This window comes from Pleurodeles waltl, chromosome 7 (assembly GCF_031143425.1).
Source record: "Pleurodeles waltl isolate 20211129_DDA chromosome 7, aPleWal1.hap1.20221129, whole genome shotgun sequence".
Lineage (NCBI taxonomy): Eukaryota > Metazoa > Chordata > Amphibia > Caudata > Salamandridae > Pleurodeles > Pleurodeles waltl.
This window is the reverse complement of record NC_090446.1, coordinates 913,050,509-913,072,593: the sequence shown is the minus strand read 5'-3', so window position 1 is coordinate 913,072,593 and position 22,085 is coordinate 913,050,509. Positions and strand designations below refer to the sequence as shown.

At 43.4% G+C, this 22,085-nt stretch overlaps 2 protein-coding genes across 2 annotated transcripts in view; one reads left to right on the top strand and one right to left on the bottom strand.

Annotated features, from left to right (window-relative positions):
- LOC138245722 (cationic amino acid transporter 2-like) overlaps positions 1-22,085 on the bottom strand; it is a 187,186-nt gene that overhangs the window by 25,146 nt on the left and 139,955 nt on the right. The gene's annotated exons all lie outside the window — the stretch shown is intronic.
- LOC138245851 (zona pellucida sperm-binding protein 4-like) overlaps positions 1-22,085 on the top strand; it is a 45,726-nt gene that overhangs the window by 10,296 nt on the left and 13,345 nt on the right. The window contains exons 2-5 of the mRNA XM_069199828.1: positions 9,788-9,909; positions 10,428-10,521; positions 10,622-10,777; positions 11,987-12,171. Of these exons, the coding sequence (XP_069055929.1) occupies positions 9,788-9,909; positions 10,428-10,521; positions 10,622-10,777; positions 11,987-12,171 (557 nt within the window). The remainder of the gene's footprint in view (positions 1-9,787; positions 9,910-10,427; positions 10,522-10,621; positions 10,778-11,986; positions 12,172-22,085) is intronic.

The following is a 22,085-nucleotide window of genomic DNA, read 5'->3' as shown; positions in this document are numbered from 1 at the left end:
CTGTGTATAGGGATATAATGTGGTACATTTGAGTCTCCAGTATTCACCAACTTTCTGCAGTATGTCTCAATTGGACAGCCAATGGTTCCATCTCTATTGCAAACAATAATGGGGAAAGTGGGCATCCCTGTCTAGTGCCAAGGTATATTGGGAAACTGTCATAAATGTGTCCTGTCTGTACGTGGGCTACTGGTTTGGTATATAGGATATGTATCCAATTCAAGAATCCAGTACCGAAGCCCATCCGATTTAGAATCTCAAAAAGGTAATCCCAGCTGAGTGTATTGAATGCTTTTTCTATCTCAAATGAGACTGGCACCCCTTTATAGTCTGTATATGAATCATTGTGAAGGAGTTGTATCAGTCGCCTGATGTAAAAAAAAAAAAAGTACTCAATCCGGGAATTAAGCCATATTGATCCTTATGTATCAAACCAGGCAGTAATGTTTGAAGTCAATTTTCCAGGATTTTTCCCAAGATTTTACAATCTAAGTTTAGAAGGGAGAGTGGTCTATAGGATCGGACGTATGATGGTTCACGTCTGGGTTTCGGTTAGCGGCTGCCTTTTTGTAATCCACGCGGAGGTCACAAAGTAGTTCTGGGCTGGCAGTTTGGTCAGTGACTGCTATTTCCACATCGCAAAGCCTAACCTCCTATGCGGCCACTTAATGGCGCAACACCTGCCGAACACCCAGGGATGAAGACATACAGTGTCTGTGCACTAGCACTTTGTATGCGTCCGACTTGATGGCACAGAGAGCCGTCAACGTATTATTGTGCGCAAAATATGCGGGAAATACATGTAGCTAGTTCCTGATGAAAAGGGGGATCCGACAATGTCTCAACCTGCAGTCACCAGGTTGGCACCTTTGTGAGTGGTCTGCCCCCATTGTAGCGTCACCCCCAAGGGACAATGATCAGACAGGGTATGGGCCAAATATGCAGAGCTCAATATCTTCTGAGCCAGAGCCACTGGTCCCAGAAAATGGGTCTATTCTAGTATGTTAGTCATGGATTGGGTAGTAGAAGTACTACTCACATGTCGATGGGTGACCTACCCTCCATAGGTCGTAGAGTCTCCTGTCTGATCTCCAGGACGCGAGCCCCTGGGAGGTTTTCCTGCACAGCGCCCCCAGCAATCGTGGATGGGATCGATCCATGGTAATGTCGGGTACACAATCAAAGTCACCCCCACCCCCTCAGAGTGCAGCCACAGATGGGTCCTGAAACAGACCGGGTGTGAGCCTGTTCAAGAAGTCTTTGTAATTGGCATTACGGGCATATGTTCCCTCTAAAACTAGTGGTGTTTTATCTAATAGGCCTTCCTTGGTCACATATCGGCGTCAGGGTCTAACTGTTTGTGTTCAATGACATATGGGACGCCCGGTGTCACCCGTATTAACACTCCCCGGGCAAGTGACACTGCAGTGCTGTATATTTGTCCTTTCCAGCTAGTGCTAAGCTTTTTGAGTTCAGCCTCCACAAGATGTTTCTTGGAGTATGGCAATATGTGCCTGCTGCCGCCTCAGGTATGACTGATGTGATGCCTCTTGGATGGGGATGCCATGCCTCTTAAATTCCACATGATAATGTTGTAGCTAGTGAAGGACAGTGTGATTTGTGTACTCGTGTATACTCTTCATGCTAAAGTAGGGAAAGGATTAGAGTCCCTTTCCCTTTGTCATTATCCGTGGTACAGGTGTGTGCACAGTGTGTAGTGGTATCCAAACTCCCGCTTCCCCTCTCCGCTCCCCCGTAGTGTCTGGTCGTGTACATGCAACAGTAGTAACATAAACAAAATCGGCAACATGTCTAAGATAAAAACAGTGCAACAACTTGCAGGCCAGGGTAAGTTATGGTTGTGTGGGCTATTACTATGCCTGAGTGAGGTCTGGTTGATACAGTAGTGTATACGGGGGTGGGGGGGATCCAAGTTTGCATGGCACCCTAGCTCAGCCTTCAGGATATAACCGAGTTCCCGCGATCGTTACCCTGCTTAAATATGATTCCGCTTCCAAGTTTCAAGCGTGGCCCTTCAGTGGGCAACGGAGGCGCTGGACCGTCGGGCAGCTATTCAATTGGGATATCATTGGGTATGCAGGCCTCATGGCAATGGAATGATGTAAAGTTGTGTATGCCGCCGCCACCACCACTGATTATAATGTACTACATATGACTCGTTGTTAGGGTATCACGCACCCCTGGTTTTTGGCAAGCAAGTCCAGACTGGCTCCTTGCTCCTGATGAATATGTACAATTCTATAGGTCGATGGCAGAGGGGGGTGATAATCAGGCTATTGCAGGATCCAGCCGAGTCACTGTGATCCCCCTGGTCACTGTTAGTTTCTGATGGCGACTGGAATACAGTGAAAGAGTTTGACGTGATCTCTGTGGTCTCAAGCAATACCCATGCTCGTTCCTCCACAGCTTGCGTTCTTGTGGGTTTGGCATTGGAACCTGTGTGGCATTTACATTTGGGCTTAGATGACCATTGTGCATTTTTTTTTCTTCTTCTCCTCAGGGGAAGGCTGGGTCAAGCGCTTGCCATGGAGCCACGTCCAAGTGTCTTCAGGGGTGGCGAAGATTTGGGTTTTCGCGTTGTCTATCATGCAGAGCCTCGCCGGAAAGAGCAGAGCATATTTAATATTCTGATCATGAAGCCGTTTTTTTTGCAGTGAAAAATTAGTTCTGTTTCTTCTGAACCTCTGCTGTGAAGTCGGGGTAGATGGTAATGTGCGCTTTCTTGAATTTCCATTGACCATGAGTTCGGAAGCGTTGGAGCACTAAGTCTGTGTCATGATAATTGAGAAGGTGGGCTATCAGTGGGCGGGGAGGGGTGCCTGGTGGTCTGCCCGGGATCGTGTGGGCACATTCTATTGAAAAAGAACTTAGGGATTTTGTTTTCTACTACTGTGTTCTTGAGCCACTGTTCCAAAAACAATTCCACGCTGGGGCCTTCCACTCTCTCCGGGAACCCGAAGAAGCAGATTTTACCACTCTCTGTTGCAACAGGGTAACTTCCATGGTCTATTGTTTCATCTAGGTCTGTAAGTCTTTTACAGACTGTCACATTGATATGGCAGATTCTGTTACCCAACTCTATGGGATAATTTGCAGTGAGCCGCCAAAGTAAATTGACATCTTGCACTACTGCATAAATCTTGGCTTCCAAGGACATTTTGGTATCAAATATGGCCTGTAAAACTTTCTCAAATTGGGAGGAGTGGATGTGGAGGGAAGCGTCCAATTGTTGCAAGGCATCCTCAGTGTCTTCTGATCGTACTGACTGAGTGGTTGGGGTGTCCGCCACCATTGCAGCTGGCTTCACGGCTTTAGGTTTCCCCATCTTTCCACAGACGTTTGCGGATCTTATGCAAGCCGTGACGAGAGACATCCACTCCTGCGCATATAATAGCGGGGTGAGGTCCTGGGTTCTGGAGCTTCGCCAAGTACCGGAGCTTGAAGGCGAAATTGCACTTACGGTCCCCCGTGCTCTATAGAATGCTAGTAGTTCAATTTCCAAGATGTATCTACAGATATGGGTGCCTATCTGATGTGTTAGAGGCATGGACATTTCGCAGGTAACACAGTGCAGCAGTAATTCAACAAATTTGTGCGGGCGAGGGCTTTCTGTGGGGGCCTCACATCAAGTCTGCTATATGGCGGCTACTGTTGCATCATGTCTACTACCAACTTGAGTCTGGGCATATGACTGTCACTTCCATATGAACCAACATAGCGTATCATAGACTACATCAGTAGCTGTCGTTACGGTAAGTAGGTCAGCACACTGCAATGCGATCACCTCGTCGCAGTCCCAAGGTCATGTTAGTTGATAGCCATTTTGGCTTCTAGTGTATTTGTAGGCCCTCTGTAATGGTGCCATCGTGTGCAAAATCTTTCCCTCCCTGTCTGTCTAGCACTGAATGCTGCACTCGATATGCTACTCTGTTTCACCTTCTCTTGTGCAGATGTCAGCCCCACCTGGGTCGCTCAGCTCCGGTTAAAATCCAAACCGAATTCCATTGGCCTCGTAGGGGGCACAGACCGGAGGTCTTGTCGGCCCAGTGGGCTCCACAGCGACACCCTGCCTCTCCGCAGGTTTACGTCGCAGAATGGTGCCGGATTGGTGTCTCAAGGGCCGGGCCTTAACTCCCTCAGTAGCAGCTCCACTGTGCCTCCTCTCCGCTCGAGCCCCAGATTTCCCATGGGGCCACTCCGGGTCCTCCACAGGGCCGGTGAGACAAATCCAACACACAAGTCACACGCCGCTGCTGCGTCTCACCCTCCATTCCAAACAGTGGGCCTGCCTGGCTGCCAGTAATCCACCTGGTGCTACCACAGGCCAATCCACAGGCTGGAGACACCATCTGGCAAAGGGCCCGCATCGCTGCTGCGTCTCTCCTTCCGAGCCAACCAGTAGGCCCGGCTGGCCGCTGGTAGTCCGCCCAGCTCTACGCGCCTGTTGTGCTGTCTTCTCACAGCAGCACAAGGAGGGTGCCTTGTTTTGGGGTTACTAGGGCGGCAGGGAGCGGATCAGGGAAGCAGATTATTATATTTAACAAGGATTATAGAGTGGCCGAACGCGGAGCTCTGGACTACGCTGATGCTCCAGTTGCCATCTTGGACACCAACTCAACATATATATATTTAATTACTTCCTTTTCTGCCTATCCATGCCCACCTCTCACTCCTTGGCCTTCTTTGCATATTACTCAAAATTCCCCTACAACAGTGTGGATGTTTCCCTCAGATGGTGTCAACTCTCCTAGAAAAATTATTGGCAAGGCCATTACGTCTTGCCTAAATGAGAACTACTGGCTTTGTCAAAGTCTTTTAGCCATTGTTTTTTTTTTTTTTTTTTTTTTACAGCAGCATGGTGCTGTTCAGCATTGTTTAAAAAAATAAAATAAGGAAGTGAAGTGGAATAGTTGTGGGTGTGTAAGATACCAAAGCGCCAATAGAAATGGTACATAGGGTGAAAGCAGGATAAAAGAAGAAGCTGTATGGCTGTGTTAAAAGAAGGAAAGTAAATTGCACCTCCAAGAATAATACAAAAATGCTTAGTAAAGAAATAGTGCATAAGGAAAAAGAAGAGGAAGAACAAGTGCTTGGTCGTGCTCAAAGAAGGAGCTAACACAAGAAAGGAAGCGAAGCCGAGTGACAATGAAAACAACTAATGGTATGGTGTGTGTTGTAAATCCACTGAATTGTAAACAATACATCTTTCCACACAGCTTATGTGCTGTGTTGGCAAGATCCAAAACACCGCCTTGTCCCTGTCCCTCCGTAAACCCCCCCCCACCCCCATTTGTAGTTCTTCTCACTGTCAAATTACACTTGACAATAGCCCACCATTGCTGAACATCATTATTATTATTTTTTTTTTTTTTTTCCCGCTTTCTTACAGCAACTCGATGCCCCCACATTCAAATTCAAGACTATCCAGTCATCATTATACGGACCTTAATATTTTCAAAAGATCACACCCATGTCATCTCTTCCAAGAGGTACAATCCCACATAGCATTCATTTATGAACCTCATCCTCCCTTTCTGTGCTTCTCCATCATAGTTCAAGTGCCACCTGTGACAGTCTCTTCTCCCGTACCGTCTCCTTCCTTCCTATTTACATGCCCTCTACACCAACACTCAGTGCTACCAGTGCCCATTGCGACCTCCTACACCAACACTTGAAGTGCTGCCAATGTCTTTCTTCCAATTACTTAAAAATGTATCTTTGTCTACATGAGCTATACTTTTCTTCATTCTCTTTTCATTCCATGTTATTAGCCCCAGTTTAAAACATAACTCTGTCCTGCACCACAATGCACTCCATCACACGCTAATGAAGGTTTAGTTTCCAAACTGGTGACTCGGAGCATGGAATTTGGCAATTAAGAGCCTTACTTAAATGGGTCTTTATTCCGTTATTTTTCAAAGGCCACCAGTAGTCTGTCTACTTTTGAGGTACCTGACTACCACCTGGAGCCTTTCTTGTGTAGCGTCCACCTGGGGGTATGTCTGATTGCCAGAGCATTCTGTGGTGGTACTCTATTATATGAAGGATAGGTTTGGTGTACAGTTGTCATTGGCTCCACTGCAGGTACGGTGCAGGTACACTGTACAATGGTTGGTGTACAGTTGTCATTGCTCCACTGCAGGCCACTGGGGCCTCAGGGAATCCATACAGGGTAGTGTGTTTCCCCTTCAGTTGAGGCCTGGACTACCAAATTGTAGCAAGGTTTTTCATAGTTTGGGTTGGAGTCATGGAGTTACAGAGTTCGAATTTTGCTGTTCTTGCTTTTCCTGTTTGTCCTTGCAGGGGGGTCAGCAAGGGGTCAGCAGTTTTTCAATTGAGCTGGAAGTTGGGCTACATTTCCCCAGAGCCACCCAAACCTTTGTTATTCAGCATATACATTTTTCTCCTGGTCTGAGTGACTTCTAAAGAGTTTCCCAGTTAGGAAGAGAATAAAACAGAAAGAATAGACACCCTTTCTGTCAATCCTAGCGATTCATGATAGTGGATTTTGGTTGACAAGCAAGGCAGCAAAACCACCCCGAACCACTATAAAGAAAGAGCCTACCATGAGGTCTTCAGAACTAGAGACTATAATAAGGGATCCAACTGCAGAACAATACACTAAAAAGGTTTCAAATGTAGTGATGAAAAGAGGGAAACTAATGTCTTGCAACACCTCCGTCTTAAGGCTAAACATCCTTATACATCGTCCAGACAGAAAACGACATCAAAGAAAAAAGGTTTAGCACCATATTTGATTAGGAAGGTGACCACCTTGGATAAGAATAGATTAAGGCTGAATGCATCTTCTTCAGGAGCAGGTGTCTTCCAAGTAGAAGAAGAACTCCTTGTTTGACTTCCTTCCTCTTTCCATGGTTCTTCACTCTGCTGGCTGCCCTGCCAGACTGGTTCTTAACACGGACAGTGGAACAGCCCTCTGGCTGGGCCCCTCCATGGGCATAGGCCCCTGCAAACAAGCTGCTGTCGTGGAGTCTCCTGTGCAGATTTAACACAGTCCTGCCGCTTAGAAGCACCCTTACTCGAGTGAGAAGGAGGGTGAAGTAATGGATGGATGGATTACTTCACAATAATGCTCATTGTTGAATCTGGTTTCCTGTTCCCAGAACATAGTCCTGTTCCTCTAAGTCTGATTCGGAGTGAAGCCTTTGATGACGGCAGTAAGAGTGAATGGATACTGTCTGGCCCAGGAAAGGTGTGGGGACTATGAGGGTATGGGTAGAAATCCAGGAAGTTATGGATTCTGAATTCCTTCTCCAGGTGGTGCCAAACCTGAGAGGCAACTCCTCAGTGAAGTAACTACTTGGATAATGGAGAATTAGAGTGATAAATGACTACCAGTAAGTTATCCAGCCAATAGTGATGTCAGACAGGGTTCTGCTTTGGCTCTAGTCCTCTTTAATGCAAGCATGATTCAACAGTTATTAAAATAAACCTCCTTGTTTACACACAAACTCATAGCAGCATTTTACTACACAGATGGCCGCATTCTACCTGACTATGCTGCTATCCGACTGCATTTGATGATCATTGGGACTATGCCGGTATTTCTAAAACGCTTTATATAACTAGTTTTTATGAACAGATTTTTGTTAACCTGTATATTAGTTTTCATAATAGTGGACACTTAACAGTAAGGATTAGACGTGAACAGTAATAGTTAAATATACACACTTCATCTTAAAGTGGTCAATCGTTAAAAACATTGCCATCCTAAAAGGCAACTAACCCCCCCCCCAGAAAGTTCTACCCCAACCTCTTTCCACGTAGAGCTCCACACACAATTTTACACTGGAATAGTAACACCAACTTGGCATATTGTTCTCAGTATGCGTGTAGAGTTTGTCATAAACTGTTACTCAGGTCGAGGTCAGAAGAATCAGTTTAATGCTCTGTTGCAGGAAGTTGAAGCCACTTGCACGTACTGAAGCAGTGACTTCCAGACTGCATCGAATTTCCGATGCCCCCTCTTTAGATTGTTTAAACTCTAAATTACATTGTCTGAAAAACATAATGTTGACCTCTATAGACAAATCCAAAATGAATCTACACCCTCCCTTCATTTATCAAATGGGCTGTGATGGACATCTGTTAAAAGTCTAGATTAAAATTAATCCAAGGTATAGAGAGATGGAAAGGCCCTGTTTTAGTGCAACATTGTCCCATACCTGGATAATCGATTACACTGTGATGATGAGGCGATAATGTATTTTGAATATGTCTGGTACTGCAGATGTAACTGACCCCCGCCTTTGTAATGTGTTTATAGCTAACTGAAATGGGTAGGCTCTTTGTAAGCATGTTAATGTCTTCTTTGGAAGTGAGTTTATGAATTTCGGATTTCCCCTTGTTAATTTTATACACAGCTTGGTCTTGCAATATCTGGAATTGAGGGTTGGGAGGGAAAGTTCTGGTTCACTTAGTTTTTGTTGTCAGCAAATGTTTGTATTCATCTGGGTTTATCTAGTCCAAAAGAGTTGTATAACGTCTTGGGTTTGCTGGATCTTTCAGACAGAAGGCTCGCTGCTCAAAATGAACAAAATTGGGGAGATGGGGAAACCTTGTTTGGTCCCTGTCTGCGCAGGTGACAATTGTCCATTTGAAAATATCTTTGACTAAGGACTTCAGTTGTAGCCTGAGGAATGACCAGTCAATCCGGTCGAAACCCTTCACCACATCCAAGACAAAGATACTATCTAGATTTATTGACCAGGTGGGCAGCCTGCCTTATGTTGTTGCCATTTTTATCTCTGATAAAGTTGCCATGGTCTGGTCAGACTGTCGGTCATTAGAAGTTGTAGCCTGGAGGACAGGCTTTTCATTTGGAGTTTTGTGCTGATATTGAGGGGAGCCAGCGGCCTGTAAGGAAAGCATCAAAGCAAGTTCTTCTGCTGCTCGAGGAGAACTGTGACTCCTGCTTGATTTTTCAAAAGTAGAACTCTCGCTTCCTTAACAATAGTGTTGTGTAGTTTTGTTAAAATGTGGAGGATGGAGAGCACATCTGTGGAGGAGCAAAACATTTATGGAACTTCCCAGAGTAGCCATCCAGGCCCATACTCATATTAAGAGCGAGAATGATGAGGAGTACCTTTATCCTTTGCTATAGGTGCATTGAGAGTTCCCACCTATGTTGGTCCTATCTTTGGTAGGTTTGCCTGAAAATGTATCTTTTGTTCATCTAGTGAGTAGGCACCTGCCAAATATAGGTATTTGTAGAATTTCCTAAACATCTATTATTTTTTTCTTATTCCCAGACAATTTCAAACCTTAGTCAAACAGGATCTCATGGACATTGGCTCCCTCAACCTTCTCCATCAGCTTTGGTGCTAAGTGTATGCAGGCCTTGAGCTGCAACTCTGTTTAGATGGAGCCAAGACAGATCTACTTTATTTATCATAATTCTCAGCTGGCCCTAATGGGAGCCATGTTCTGGAACAATTTATGAGCAGGTGTTTGTTGGTCCTGGACTAGGACAATGGTTGGGAAAGTACTTTATCTTACTGCCCAACTTGTATATAGGTGGTTGATTTACAGGATGACTGGGGCCAAGTTATCGAAAGCATTGTCCAGTGTATGCTTCTGTAGTGCATATAGGAGAGAATTACAAACATTTCCTTCTTGGTCACCCCCTTACACAAAGGAGACATTTGTTAGTGAAATTTGAAAGGTCCTAGAATGTGGGGAGTAGCTACATTTTGAAAATGTTTAGGGCTGAATGTCTCCTCACCTTGTGATGTTCCTTTCTTAGATGCGGATGGAATGGTACACAGTCTCAAAAATGACTCTTCCTGTGGGACCTGGGTGTCCCATAAACCAGATGGTTCCTTGGTAGTTGGTGCTGCGTATACCGGGTGCTTCACAAGTGAGAAGGTGAGAGCGTCTGGTGTGAACAGCGGTCCGCTACACTTCTGTCCATACCTAGGGTAGTTCTTTGCAAACCATGTTGCAGGCACACCAATATTTTTGTGCGACTCTAAAGTACTAGGAGAAAGTGAAAATGTGTCTAATATTGTCAACTGTGGAGCCTGATCTCATCAAGTATTTGAAGAGCTTTTCTCTTTCAGTTGTGGGCTTCTCTGCTTCACCGCTATTTTCAGCAAAAATGGCAACATATGTTGTCACAACAGACGGCACGGGCAGCATGGTTGCGGTGGGTGTATCATGAGTGATTGGTCTGAAATGGTTATGGCTGTCCCTACTTGTCAAGTCTGTCTACTGAACAGCCTGCAAATTTACTTTAAGGTGGAATTCCTCCATTTGTATGTCAACTGCCATAGATTCCTAACAATAAATAACCTCTTTTGGGGAGTATGCGCTGTGGACATGAGTAATTGCTATTGTGCTGTAATTCGTTCTCCTCCCCTTCACCCATTCCTCCTTTGATGCAGGATGGAGAGTACACCATCACCCTTGGGATTGAAGAGGTCATTGATGGACAGAAGATTTATCAGGAAAAGAAGCTGAAGTGTCCAGTCTTGCATGGTAAGATGACTTGTATTCTAGGTATGTTATATTGCAGAATAGTTAGCTCTTCTTTGTTATTGGGGTGTTTATAGTCAACCTTGTCTTGCTTTCTCTACAGCCATGGATGCTCCCAGTGCAGATGTGTGTGATTCAGTGCATAAAGCAGACAGATTGCCCTGTGGCAGTCTGCCTATCACCCAGGCTGGATGTCAGGCAAATAGCTGCTGTTACGACCCCAGCAGCTCATCCACCCCATGCTACTTTGGGAGCCAAGGTGGGTGCATGCAGTGGTACAAGCAAAACTGATCTAGGGATTAAAAGGTCACCGAGTGGGTACCATGAATAGTTTTGTTGGGCATGGATTTTGAGCTGTATACTTACCTGCCACTTCTATGTGTCAATCGAAGCTTTGCCCAATAGATTTTATAAGGACCGGTATGCAGGAGTGGGATTTTGTGAGTTCCAAAGGACCAGGGCCCAAAGCAAAAGCCTTTGCAAGACAATATTCAAAGACAAAACCAAAAAGGTTTGTTCAGGATTTAGGGATGATTACAGAAAGCAAAAAGATGGTATCAGTATAATTCAGAAGGCAAAAGAAAAGTATAAGATCAAATGATGATTCAACATAGGAGACTGCCTTTAAAGAAGCACATAAGTCTGGCACACATCCCAGAAATGGCACATTTTATAGGTTGAGAGAAGTAGAAAAACATACTCTGAGTATGGTCAGAAGTGGCACCATATGGCTAAACTAAAAAAGGCTGTGGCATAAACCAATCAACACCACATAAATTGTTACGTAAAACAGGCTACTTTAGAGGCCACCCAAATTATTAAACAATAATTGTCCTCTTTACCACACATATAGAAAAATGTCACAACTAAATAACAAACCATTTAAAATAAACAATTGTGGCTGCCGGCAGCAACAGCCTTGATTATTACAACATAAAAGAGCATCACCGACATGGCTTCCGTTGAAGCACAAATTAGATACAGTAAAAGAAGGTGCACCACAAAAGGAATCCCATTTCAAATATTTTATGATAAAAGAAATACGCTTGAAGAGAGAAAAGTACATATGAATCTTTCCATACAACTTTTTAAACCTATGTTTTCTTAAGCTGTCAGAGCAAACTATGCTGATTTAAATGCATGTAAATAAATATTATTTTAATCAGTAAAAATGCTCCATCAACTCCCCTCCCTAAATCCATAGCCATCCACCGCTATTGTGGATCAGATTAACATTGTCAAGACCTTTTAAATGCTCCATGACAATCTAACCAGTTTTCTCCCTGGCTTTAGATTTTGGCATTTAGAAAATCATTGATCTTTGAGTACTTGGTGTGGATGCCAGTGGGGTACTTTGCTAGTTTAATGGTGGTATAGGCATGGCTTGTTTTGTTTGCACATCACATGCTAATCTGTGGCTGTTTATGGCATTGACTAACTGGAGTTTCCTTTCTCCACTTGTTTTTAGTGACTGCCCAATGTACCCACACTGGCCACGCAATAGTTGCTGTCTCAAAGTACTTAACTGTTCCATCTCTTGACCTGGGGTCCGTACATCTCAGTGTTGCGACTACATGCTCAGGCTTTAGTAAGAACAACAATGATGTGTTTCTTGTTTATCAATTTCCTCTGGCCTGCGGGAGCATCTACCAGGTAAGGTTTATGACTGGTTGAGGAGGGGGAAGTCTGAATCAAATCCTTTTCCTTAAGATTTCATCAAGTACTCCATCATTCTCTCCAGCGTAATTACGGAGTCGGACACTGGTCAGTGGATTTCTGGAGTATGTGCATAGTTTAGAAGTTTATGCACACATTATTCTGTGGTCTTGGTGATATAGCTGGTATGGAAATCTCCCCTCCCTAAGAGCCAACTCCATGGAGGGGTTGACATACTTGCGTCAACCCAAGTCCTGCTTCAGTAAAACATCATGTTTAGGCAAGTGGAGGAAAGCTGTCCTTTGTTTGTTGAACCCAGGCATCAAAACTAAAACGTTGCATTTAGTTTAGTAAAGCACTCATATGTTTAAACCTAGTGGCACCACTCCTGTAGTGGGTGAGGTGCCTTACACCAACAGACAGATGTTCTCAGGTGAGCATTATAGAAATTTTATTGCCTCACCTTCTGAAACAAAGTATGGCTTTTTACAACCAACATGGCGGGGACTCCTAAAAATGTGCTTGAGAGCATTCTGCACTTTTTGTCGCAATTGCTAAAATCTTTGGAATTGTCTGTAAATGCTTCAAAGGTTCAGTTGAAGGACCCTTCTAGTCCCAAAGCTCACCAGTGTTTCAGTCTGTCCTTAAGCTTTTGCTAAACGTTGCTCTCTGAGAAGTTCCAATGTGGTGAAGTTGATCCCCTGACTAGGTAGCTAGACTGTCTACAGCACTTTTTATGTAAGGGGGACCACAGGGGGCAGATGCCAGTCCTTAATTCTTACCCTTGGGCATTTGTGTTGATATAATAGATGCCTTGCCAGTGAGCAATATACGTTTATCGGGATGTGGAGTAAGGAGATCAGGAAAGGTACAGTATTGTGTATTTCTAGGTGAAGGTTTTTACTTAATTTAGCAAATGACATTAAATGCCACCTTTACGCTTGCTTTATGTTTCACTCATTTACAATTTTAGGCACAATGACGTGTATTTGCGCAGGATTGCGTAGAGTCAAAGCATGATTAAAACACAAATTCAAAAAGCGTAAGGCTTGGCCACTAGACCAGGCCTCCCAAAGTGGGAGTGACTCCAAGGGAGGGGGGTGGCAGATAGCAGACACCCCACAATGGTTTCTTAAGTGGGTAATATGGTTAATTCCACATAGATGTTACTGCCTTGTCTTAAGTAATTAAGCTCTATTGAGAAGGTCTGAGCAGAGATATCACCTAGAATAATGGGTTTGAAGTATTCAATGGATGCTGTAGTGTTTGTAACCAGGCTCCAATCAATTGACTGTTCAGCACCTATGCAAACAACCGCCAGAATAACCACTCCTCCTGTAGGGCTCTTCCACATTAAACATCTTTTGGAAATACACAAATGCCCGTAGTAATATGTGGTATGCTGTAATTTACTTGTTTTGTGGCGTTGGTGGGTGGTGCTGATTGTTTGCCTTACTGGAGCACCAGTCCACATAATTTATGCGGTCTGCTTACCCCTATAATACCCTTTTTTGTCAAGAACATACTACTGCTTTACAACTAGGCTGGCGTGATATAGGACTGGGATTTAATGTTTTAAAACATTAGGTTATTACTTCCATCAGAAGATGGGGAAATAGTCTTGGTGGATATATATATATATATATATATATATATATATATATATATATATTTTTTCACTCACTCGTTTCCAAGCACTCCTGGGTGTGCTTTCTGCCTCTTGGTGGCTACTGGGTTCCATCTGGCCAAGTTGAGTGTTGGCACTAGAAGAGGCCTCAATTGTGCTGATGCTACAAATGTACAAAATTTCTTGCCTCTTTCCAGTACTGTTGGAGATGGCCCTTTTTGCAGGGTTATCACCAAACTTTTTGCCTTCTTCCTCCTATTTTTTTAGGTCTGTTTTTGCTGGTTTATTGTCTCTGTGCACTTTACCACTACTAATCAGTGCTAAAGTGCAAGTGTTCCCCTATAGAAATTGTACTGTTGATTGGTGTATCCATGATTGACATTTTATTTACTAGTAAAGTGCACTAGAGGTGCCCAGGGCCTGTAAATCAAATGCTACTAGTGGGCCTGCAGCACTGGTTATGCCACCTACATTAGTAGCCCTGTAAACATGGCTCACACCTGCCACTGCAGTGTCTGTGTGTGCAGTTTTAAACTGCCAATTCGACCTGGCAAGTGTACCTACTTGCCAGGCCTCAACCTTCCCTTTTACTACATGTAAGGCACCCCTAAGTTAGGCCCTAGGTAGCCCCATGGTCAGGGTGCATTGTACGTTTAAGGTAGGACATATACTAGTGTGTTTTATATGTCCTAACAGTGAAATACTGCCAAATTCGGTTTTCACTGTGCAAGGCCTATCTCTCTCATAGGTTAGCATGGGGGCTGCCTTTAAATATCCTTAAAGCACAGATTCCCTTTGAGAGCAGATAAAAATGTAGAGTTTAGGGTCTCTGAACTCACAATTTACAAATACATCTTTTAGTGAAGTTGGTTTTTAAATTGTCTGTTTGAAAATGCCACTTTTAGGGAAAGCAGGCATTTTCTTGCTTAAACCATTCTGTGACTCTGCCTGTTTGTGGATTTTCTGTCTGGGTCAGTTTGACAGTTGTGCTGTTCGCACCTCTCCTCTAGACAGTGACACAAAGAGGGCTGGGGTGTAGCCTGCATATCTTGATTAGCCATCTGTGCTGGAGGGAAGAGGAGGAGTGGTCACTCACACCTGAAAGGACTGTGCCTGCTGTCACACAATGCCGTCTCCGACCCCTTGGTGAGTGTGTGGGGCCTGGCCTGGACAAGGAAGGATCTTGCCATCACTTGAGACTTTGAAGTTGGCAAACTTCAAAGCAAAGGCAGAACTCGGTATAAGAAGACCCAGAACCCCAGACTTTTAGAATCTTTCAGGAATCAAGAGGAACCTCTGCCCAGGAGAAGAGCTGAAGGGGGAGTACTGTCCCTTTGCTGTGTTGCTTTGTTGGCCTGCAGTTGCTGCTTCTGCCTATAAAGAGTGTAAATGGTGAACTTTGCTGTGTGTCCTGCTTGAGAAAATTCTCCAAGGGCTTGGAGTAGAGCTTGCCTCCTGTTGGAAGTCTCAGGGACACCAAAGACTTCAGTTTCCTTGACCTGCAGCACTAGGAACTGTGTGTTTTGTGCTGTTCAAGAGGAGAAACCACTGCAATGCCGCCAACGATGCTTCTGGCCTGCACCGCGACCTGCTGATGCCACTCAGTCGCATTGCCCCGCTTTGCACTGTGACCTTGGTCTCACCTACGCCATCATCAGATGACTTCTCCGAGCCGCTGCTTGCACCGCGACCTGTGGGCCTGCACTCTGGCATCGCCTGCTCACACCGCAGCCTGGGCATCCTTGACAACAACGCTCCTGCTGACACCGGTGCCGCTGCCTGCACTGTGGCCTGTGGACACCGCTTGTGAGGTACACAAAGCACCATCCCATCCCGCACCGCAGCCCCGGTCCATCAACGTCGGCACCATTGACTCCTGTGTCGTCACCAGGCATCCTGCCTGAACCGTGGCCTGTGGACACCGCTCGTGAGGGTCACGAAGAACCGTCCCATTCCGCTGGCTTGGGCCTACCGACAACAGCGCTTCAGCAACGACGACGCTGCCTGCACCATGACCTGTTGACACCGCACGTTGCACCGCCCCACTTCACACAGCAGCCCTGGTCTCGCCGACGCCGCTGGATGCCGTCACAGAGTTGCTGCCTGCACCGTGACCTGTGGGCACCACACGTCTCATCGTCCCACTTCGCACCGCAACCCTGACGCCATCCACTCCGGCTCACCTGACTTCATCAGCCTGGAGTCCGATCTGCAACGCGTGTGACCTCAAGGGCCCGACGACTTGTGCACCGACTCCGGAACTGACACCACAACATCAGTGACGCCGCTCTCTGGAGCTCACCACGAGGATCAAGACGCCCTGCAAATCCAAGGTACTGTTTGCTGGTCTTTCCGACACTGTAGCTGGCCCGCAACGCTGCGGCTGGCCTGAACTGTTGGTTTTGTTGATCACGACTCCGTGATAGCCCCAGGTGGAGCTATCTACTTCAAGGAACTGTGGTTTTGAGTAAATCTTGCAGAATTCATACTTTTCTTAATGTATGTTTGATTTTTATCGTATTTGGTCTTTATAAATAAATATAAATATTGGCTATTTTTCTAAAACTGGTGTGGTGTCCTTTTGTAGTATTTTCACTTATTACTGTGTGTTATGTGCAAATGCTTTACACATTGGTTCTGAGATAAGCCTCCCTGCTCATGCCAAGCTACCAAGTGGGTAAGCAGGGGTTATCTGAGCAGGTATCTCCCTTATCCTGACTAGAGTGAGGGTCCCTACTTGGACAGGGTGCAAACCGACTGCCAACTAGAGACCCCATTTCTAACAAGTACATAGTCGCATGTCCAGGTGCGATGTCTAACGATTCCCTGGAAGATAGCACTAAGGTAAATGCTTAATCCTTACACTTTTGTAGGTGCATCTTTCAAATTTATTATTTGCGCTTAAATTTGAGATCTGCTTCTCTTTTTATTCATTGTCGAAAAACTATGTTGTAAGGCTGAGTCAAAAATGTTTTCCTCTTATGTTTATAAAATTGGTGTGATTCTCCTTTGCAAAATTATGATCATATTGGCTTGCAGTTTGGAATACTGTTTTATCGTAGTATGTTAACTAGTTTTGTAGAGCGCACATACACCCTAGGATTTATTGGAGTTATTTACAAAAACGCAAACACTGAAAATTGCTATGGAATGATTTCTGTTTCTTCCCAAAGTAATTATGGGAGGGATGTATGATGGAACAATGCATGCACTTACAACACATGCCTTTACAACGCGGTAAGTACAATGCATGGTAATTGTCACGCATGCACTTACCACAAAATGTTTTTTCCATGCATATGCTTTTTTTACCAAGCATTGTCTTTACCATGAAAATTACCTTACCACCCCAAATCCCATACCCACCCTAAAACTTAAAAATGCATTTACCACCAGTAACTATTACCCACCCTAAACATTTATTTATTTATTTATTTATTTATTTATATATATATATATATATATATACTCAATCCACTTAATACTTACGTTTAAAACCTTTCCCACGCATACTGTACACCTTTACCATTCATGCCTTTACAACGAAATTTGTTGTAAAGGCATGCGTGGTAAATGCATCTCGTTGCATTTACCGAGTTGTAAGGGATTTTTCCCTTATGGGAGAACTCGTTCCTAGATCTAGGGGACAGCATACCAGGCTTTGGCTGATGTGTTTTTTTATATATATTTATATATACTGTACCAGAGGTGATTGAGACTGACAAAGTCAGGGGTAGGAACATCATAATATGGAGGTCCAACCATAGTGCCTTAAATTAGATTCTAACACCTATGGGTGGCTAATGAAATCGCTATAGAAGTAGAGGCTCGCACCAAGAGAGGTGCTAAAAGAACCAGACTAGCAGATTGATTCAGTTTGCATTGAAATCGATGGAGATGAACGTGGCCAGGCCTAGAAAGCCGCAAAACCATATTTAAGCTGATGAGGGCCCAAACAGTTGTGAGCAAACCCTCTAGAGAGAGAAAGTAAGAGTGCCACTTTACAAATTTTACTGAGATGAAATTGCACACTGCCACACCTGGGATGTCACAGCTGGTCAATTTACTATGGTTGAGGAGGTTGATGCATGGCCACGTATAAGCCAATTTCTTTAGGCCAATATAGTTCGGACCAAGTTAAGGGGATCGCCCCAACTACCAGTCAGTTTGACCGAATTGTAATTCATCCAAGCACATTACAGAGGCAACAACAAAGGTTCTTTGCAGCAAGATGTGTGTCAATCTACAAAGAAGCTGCCCATTGCCCACATAGGTGTAGGATTATATTAGATATGAGTGAATTAAGAGACATAGTGGCTGAACACGGGCAATGAATGAATAGGGAAAAAGAGCAGGGCCCCCAAGAACACTGCAGCTGATGGGAAAATGTTAAGAAAGAAAGTTGTCAAGAGAATCTCTTAAGATTGTGCAAAATGATTGAAGCAAAAGGAAGATTGTCATGGGTGATAGTGTCAAAAGCTGAAAATTCTAATGAAGTAGGAACACTGGCACTGTAAACCTTAGTACCAATTTTAAGCTCTCTCAGTGGCTGCAATGAGTGCTAAATCATAATGTGACCTGGTTTAAACCCCAATTGGGTATCATCCAGGATCTTGTTTCTTTCCAGGTGTGCACACAGTTTGTATCCAACTTGTTCCAGGATTTTCCAACTAAAGGTGGTGAAGAACTGGGTAGGAAGTTACTGGGATTGAGATCTAATCTGCCGTTTTAGGTCTGGGGTTAGTCAAGACTTCTTGATATTAACAAATGTATATGCCCTCTGCATCTGTTGGTCTATTATTCTGTCATTCAAATTGTTCTTCCACCCACTCCAGCTTTCACTTTAGCCATTGGTCGACTTTACTTTGAGTGACCACATTATCTCCTTTCTACAAGGTTCACATCCTCACACAAAGTAGGTCCATTATGTGGCAGGGATTACTATGGAGATGTGTTCTTTAACACCAAACAAAGTTTGTTTTTAGTCCTTTTTTTTTGTGGTTTTTAATCAGTTCAGGGCGCACCTGCTTTCCCACAATGTTTTGCAAAAACAAAACAATACCATGCCTGTTGGTTTTGCTGATGCTGGTACAAAAGTGGTCTTTGGATGTCTTCCTTGGGCCACTCTCGACAGTAGTGAAGGATAAAGGATTATTAGTATAGCAGTATAGGGGTAACTAATACTTGAGCTATAAAAGGAGAGTTTAATTGGCAAGAAGGTACAATGGTGACCTAAACTTGCACCATTTGATGGCCTCCAGTATTTGGGAAGGATAAAGATGCTCAAACGTGTCCCAATCTATCTGAATAACAATGGTCCTAGGCTGGACTTTTGGCAACCCTGCTGAATAAAGGGTGGTAGAGTTCCTATAAAAGTTTCTATTTTATCATTCATGAAGACCAGTTTTTCACATAGATTCTGTGAAATGCTGAAAATATCTTTAAGTGACTCTAAAGATGTTGTTTGTTTGACATTGGTTGCTAGAGAATTTTGGGATTAAAGCTACCATAAGCTCTTTCATGGCAGTTTTGGAAATATGGGTTGCTCTTTATTCTCTATTATGGGTTATAATTAATCACCATGTTTCCTCAGATGCTGTAGTTCCCCTATTAAGCTGCATAAGGAATTGCAGAAGCCGGGAGCAATGCACCTTGAAATACCATTAGCAGGGTTTTTTATGAAACTTTTGCTTGCTTATGTCTTGTTTCTCTTTCGTGCTATGCTCTTGATAATGTGGGAGCAAAAACTGTACCCCTGAAACTTTACCTTATATGGTTCTCCAACTGGAAATAATTGTGCAAGAAGACTGGTTTCCTGAAATAAGTTTAGCAGGGTAGTCAATAAAGTAGCTAGGACCACTCAATAATTGAGTTCTAGATCAAGGGATAAGTTGAAGGGATTTATTACAGAAATTTCAAAATCAAGCAAATAAAAATGAATGACATACATGCTCAACTGAAGTTATAGTGCAGAGTAACTTAAAAAATCTGAATTCATTCTAAATTCCAAGTGAACTACAAAATCAGAAAAGGGTCAGACAGCATACCTAATAGAATAGAAAAGTATTCTCAATAATTTGGCTCACCCTCAGAATCTGAGTTCCCTTACACAATTCTTGCATGGTAAACTAGCTAAAACAGTAGATTCATCATGGCATGATTGTAAGTAACTACTCCAACTCCATTACCTTCACACATAGGCACTATCCCAGTCTAAAAATGCATGTTGTTGGCTCTTACACAGTAACGGCTATTCATTATGATCCTTACTTTGAAACTTGGCTTTCTGAGTTTCTGGTTCTTCTTTAGAGCTTTCATTGACCTGACATGTATGAGTCCATTTTATTCTTTCACCATTTTCAAAATTCTTAACACCCTCTGGATCCACACTGTGAACTAGAGGTTGAGTTTCATTTTGTACTTGACCTTGTGGCTCAATTGCTGATTCAGTGGTTGTTTATACCACTTCTGCAGCTTTCACTCTTTTTGTATGCACAGCATGGATCCAAGGTGGCACTTCAGCACACTTTACTGTTGTGTTGGTCATCTGTTATTACATGATAGGGTCTACCCTGCTGCCCTTCAAGCAGTTTTTCCTGATGTGCTTCTGGACCACTATACAGTCTCCAGGATTCCGATTTTGACAGGTGATGTCGTTTGTCCCTTGTTGGCGCATTTTCCTGATGAGAGACCGATTTCACCTAATGCGCCAGATCTTTGCCGTAATCTAGCACAATGTCATCATTTAGTTATATAATGCTGCTGAAGGAATATATGCAGGCCTCATTGCTCTTCCCATGATCACCTCAGTGTGATAAACCGGTCTTTCTGCAAGGAGTACCTCTCATGCTCATCAAACAAGAGGAAGTGCATCAAGCTCCTTCAAAACAGTTGAAGCACACACTTTGATTAATTTCTTCTCGAGTTAGCCATCTCCATGTTAACTTAAATGGAACTTTGATGTATCTAAAATGCTGTGCGCTTATTTGCAAACCCCCCTTTTTAAAATGAGTAACACAATCTGTCTGAATAGAAGTTGGAATTCGAAATCTGGGCATCAATTCCCATTGCAAAAATTTGGCAACTGTAAGGCTATCTGCTCTCGGGTGTTTAGGCCTCTACCCATTTAAAAAAAACAAGCAATAACCAAGATGTATTTTAAATCCTTGTATGAAGGCATCCTCAAAGTCTGATTGGATTCTTGTAAATGGTCCTTCTAATTAGTCAGTATGATTCATCACTGTTACAGGCTTTCTACCTTGATTGTTTATTTGACACAACAAATACCTCACAATTGTCCTTGGCAACATTCCTGTATCCTGTATTTTCTGAATACACATATAATGATCTTGCTACCTGCATCTGCATGCCATGTAAATATCTACCCATTCGGTGCAACACTGCACCTGGGAGAGTATTCATATTCCCAGCATTGATAGAAATCCTGATAATTGTATTTGTAACCAGTTTCTCCTATTTATTTTTCTCATCATCTGAAACTTCCTCCTGAAAGTCTCTCAACTCAACCAAAGAAGTATGAATTGAACTCCTAAAGAAACAATTAACATTTTCTGCATTTTGTCCAGTGCTTACTCTTGATTCATCGTTTTCTTTCACTGCTGCATTATCCTATAATGCACAGTATTTTGGCCTGCCTATTTTTTTGCCAAGTGTAATCAAGACTTGACTTAAACCTGATGGGCAATATACTTGATCACTGCACTTTTTTGTCCATTGTATTGCTTTCAATAAATCCATTATAGAAACACTATTCTTTATAGGAGCTCCATAAGATGTTATAAAGCCCCTTTGTGACCACAGTTGAGCAAATTTATGAATCCCTTTAAAACTATATTGGCTGTCTGTGTAAAGTGTCACATTCAAATCTTCAGCTGGGCAGCAAGCTCTTGTTAAGGCTACTAATTGTGCCACCTGAGCTGAGGTTAGAGTGGGTAGAAAAGATGCTTCTATGGTCTCAAAAATGGAACATACTGCATAGGCTGCTTGCAATGCTCCATATCAGTATCTTACACCAGAGCCATCAACAAATAATGTTAAGTCAGCCAGTTCCAAGGGGATTTCTTTAAAATCTGGTTTTTGTTAGTTACATAACTCAGTAACTGCTATACCATCATGCTCTGGTTCCTCATCAATCTGATCAATTTCATAATTTTCCTTGCCTTCACAGCATCTTTCTGAAATAGGAAGCAGTGTTGCTGGATTCAAAGAATTACACCTCTCAGTAGAAATGTTCTCTGTTGAAAGAATGAATTGCTCATAATGA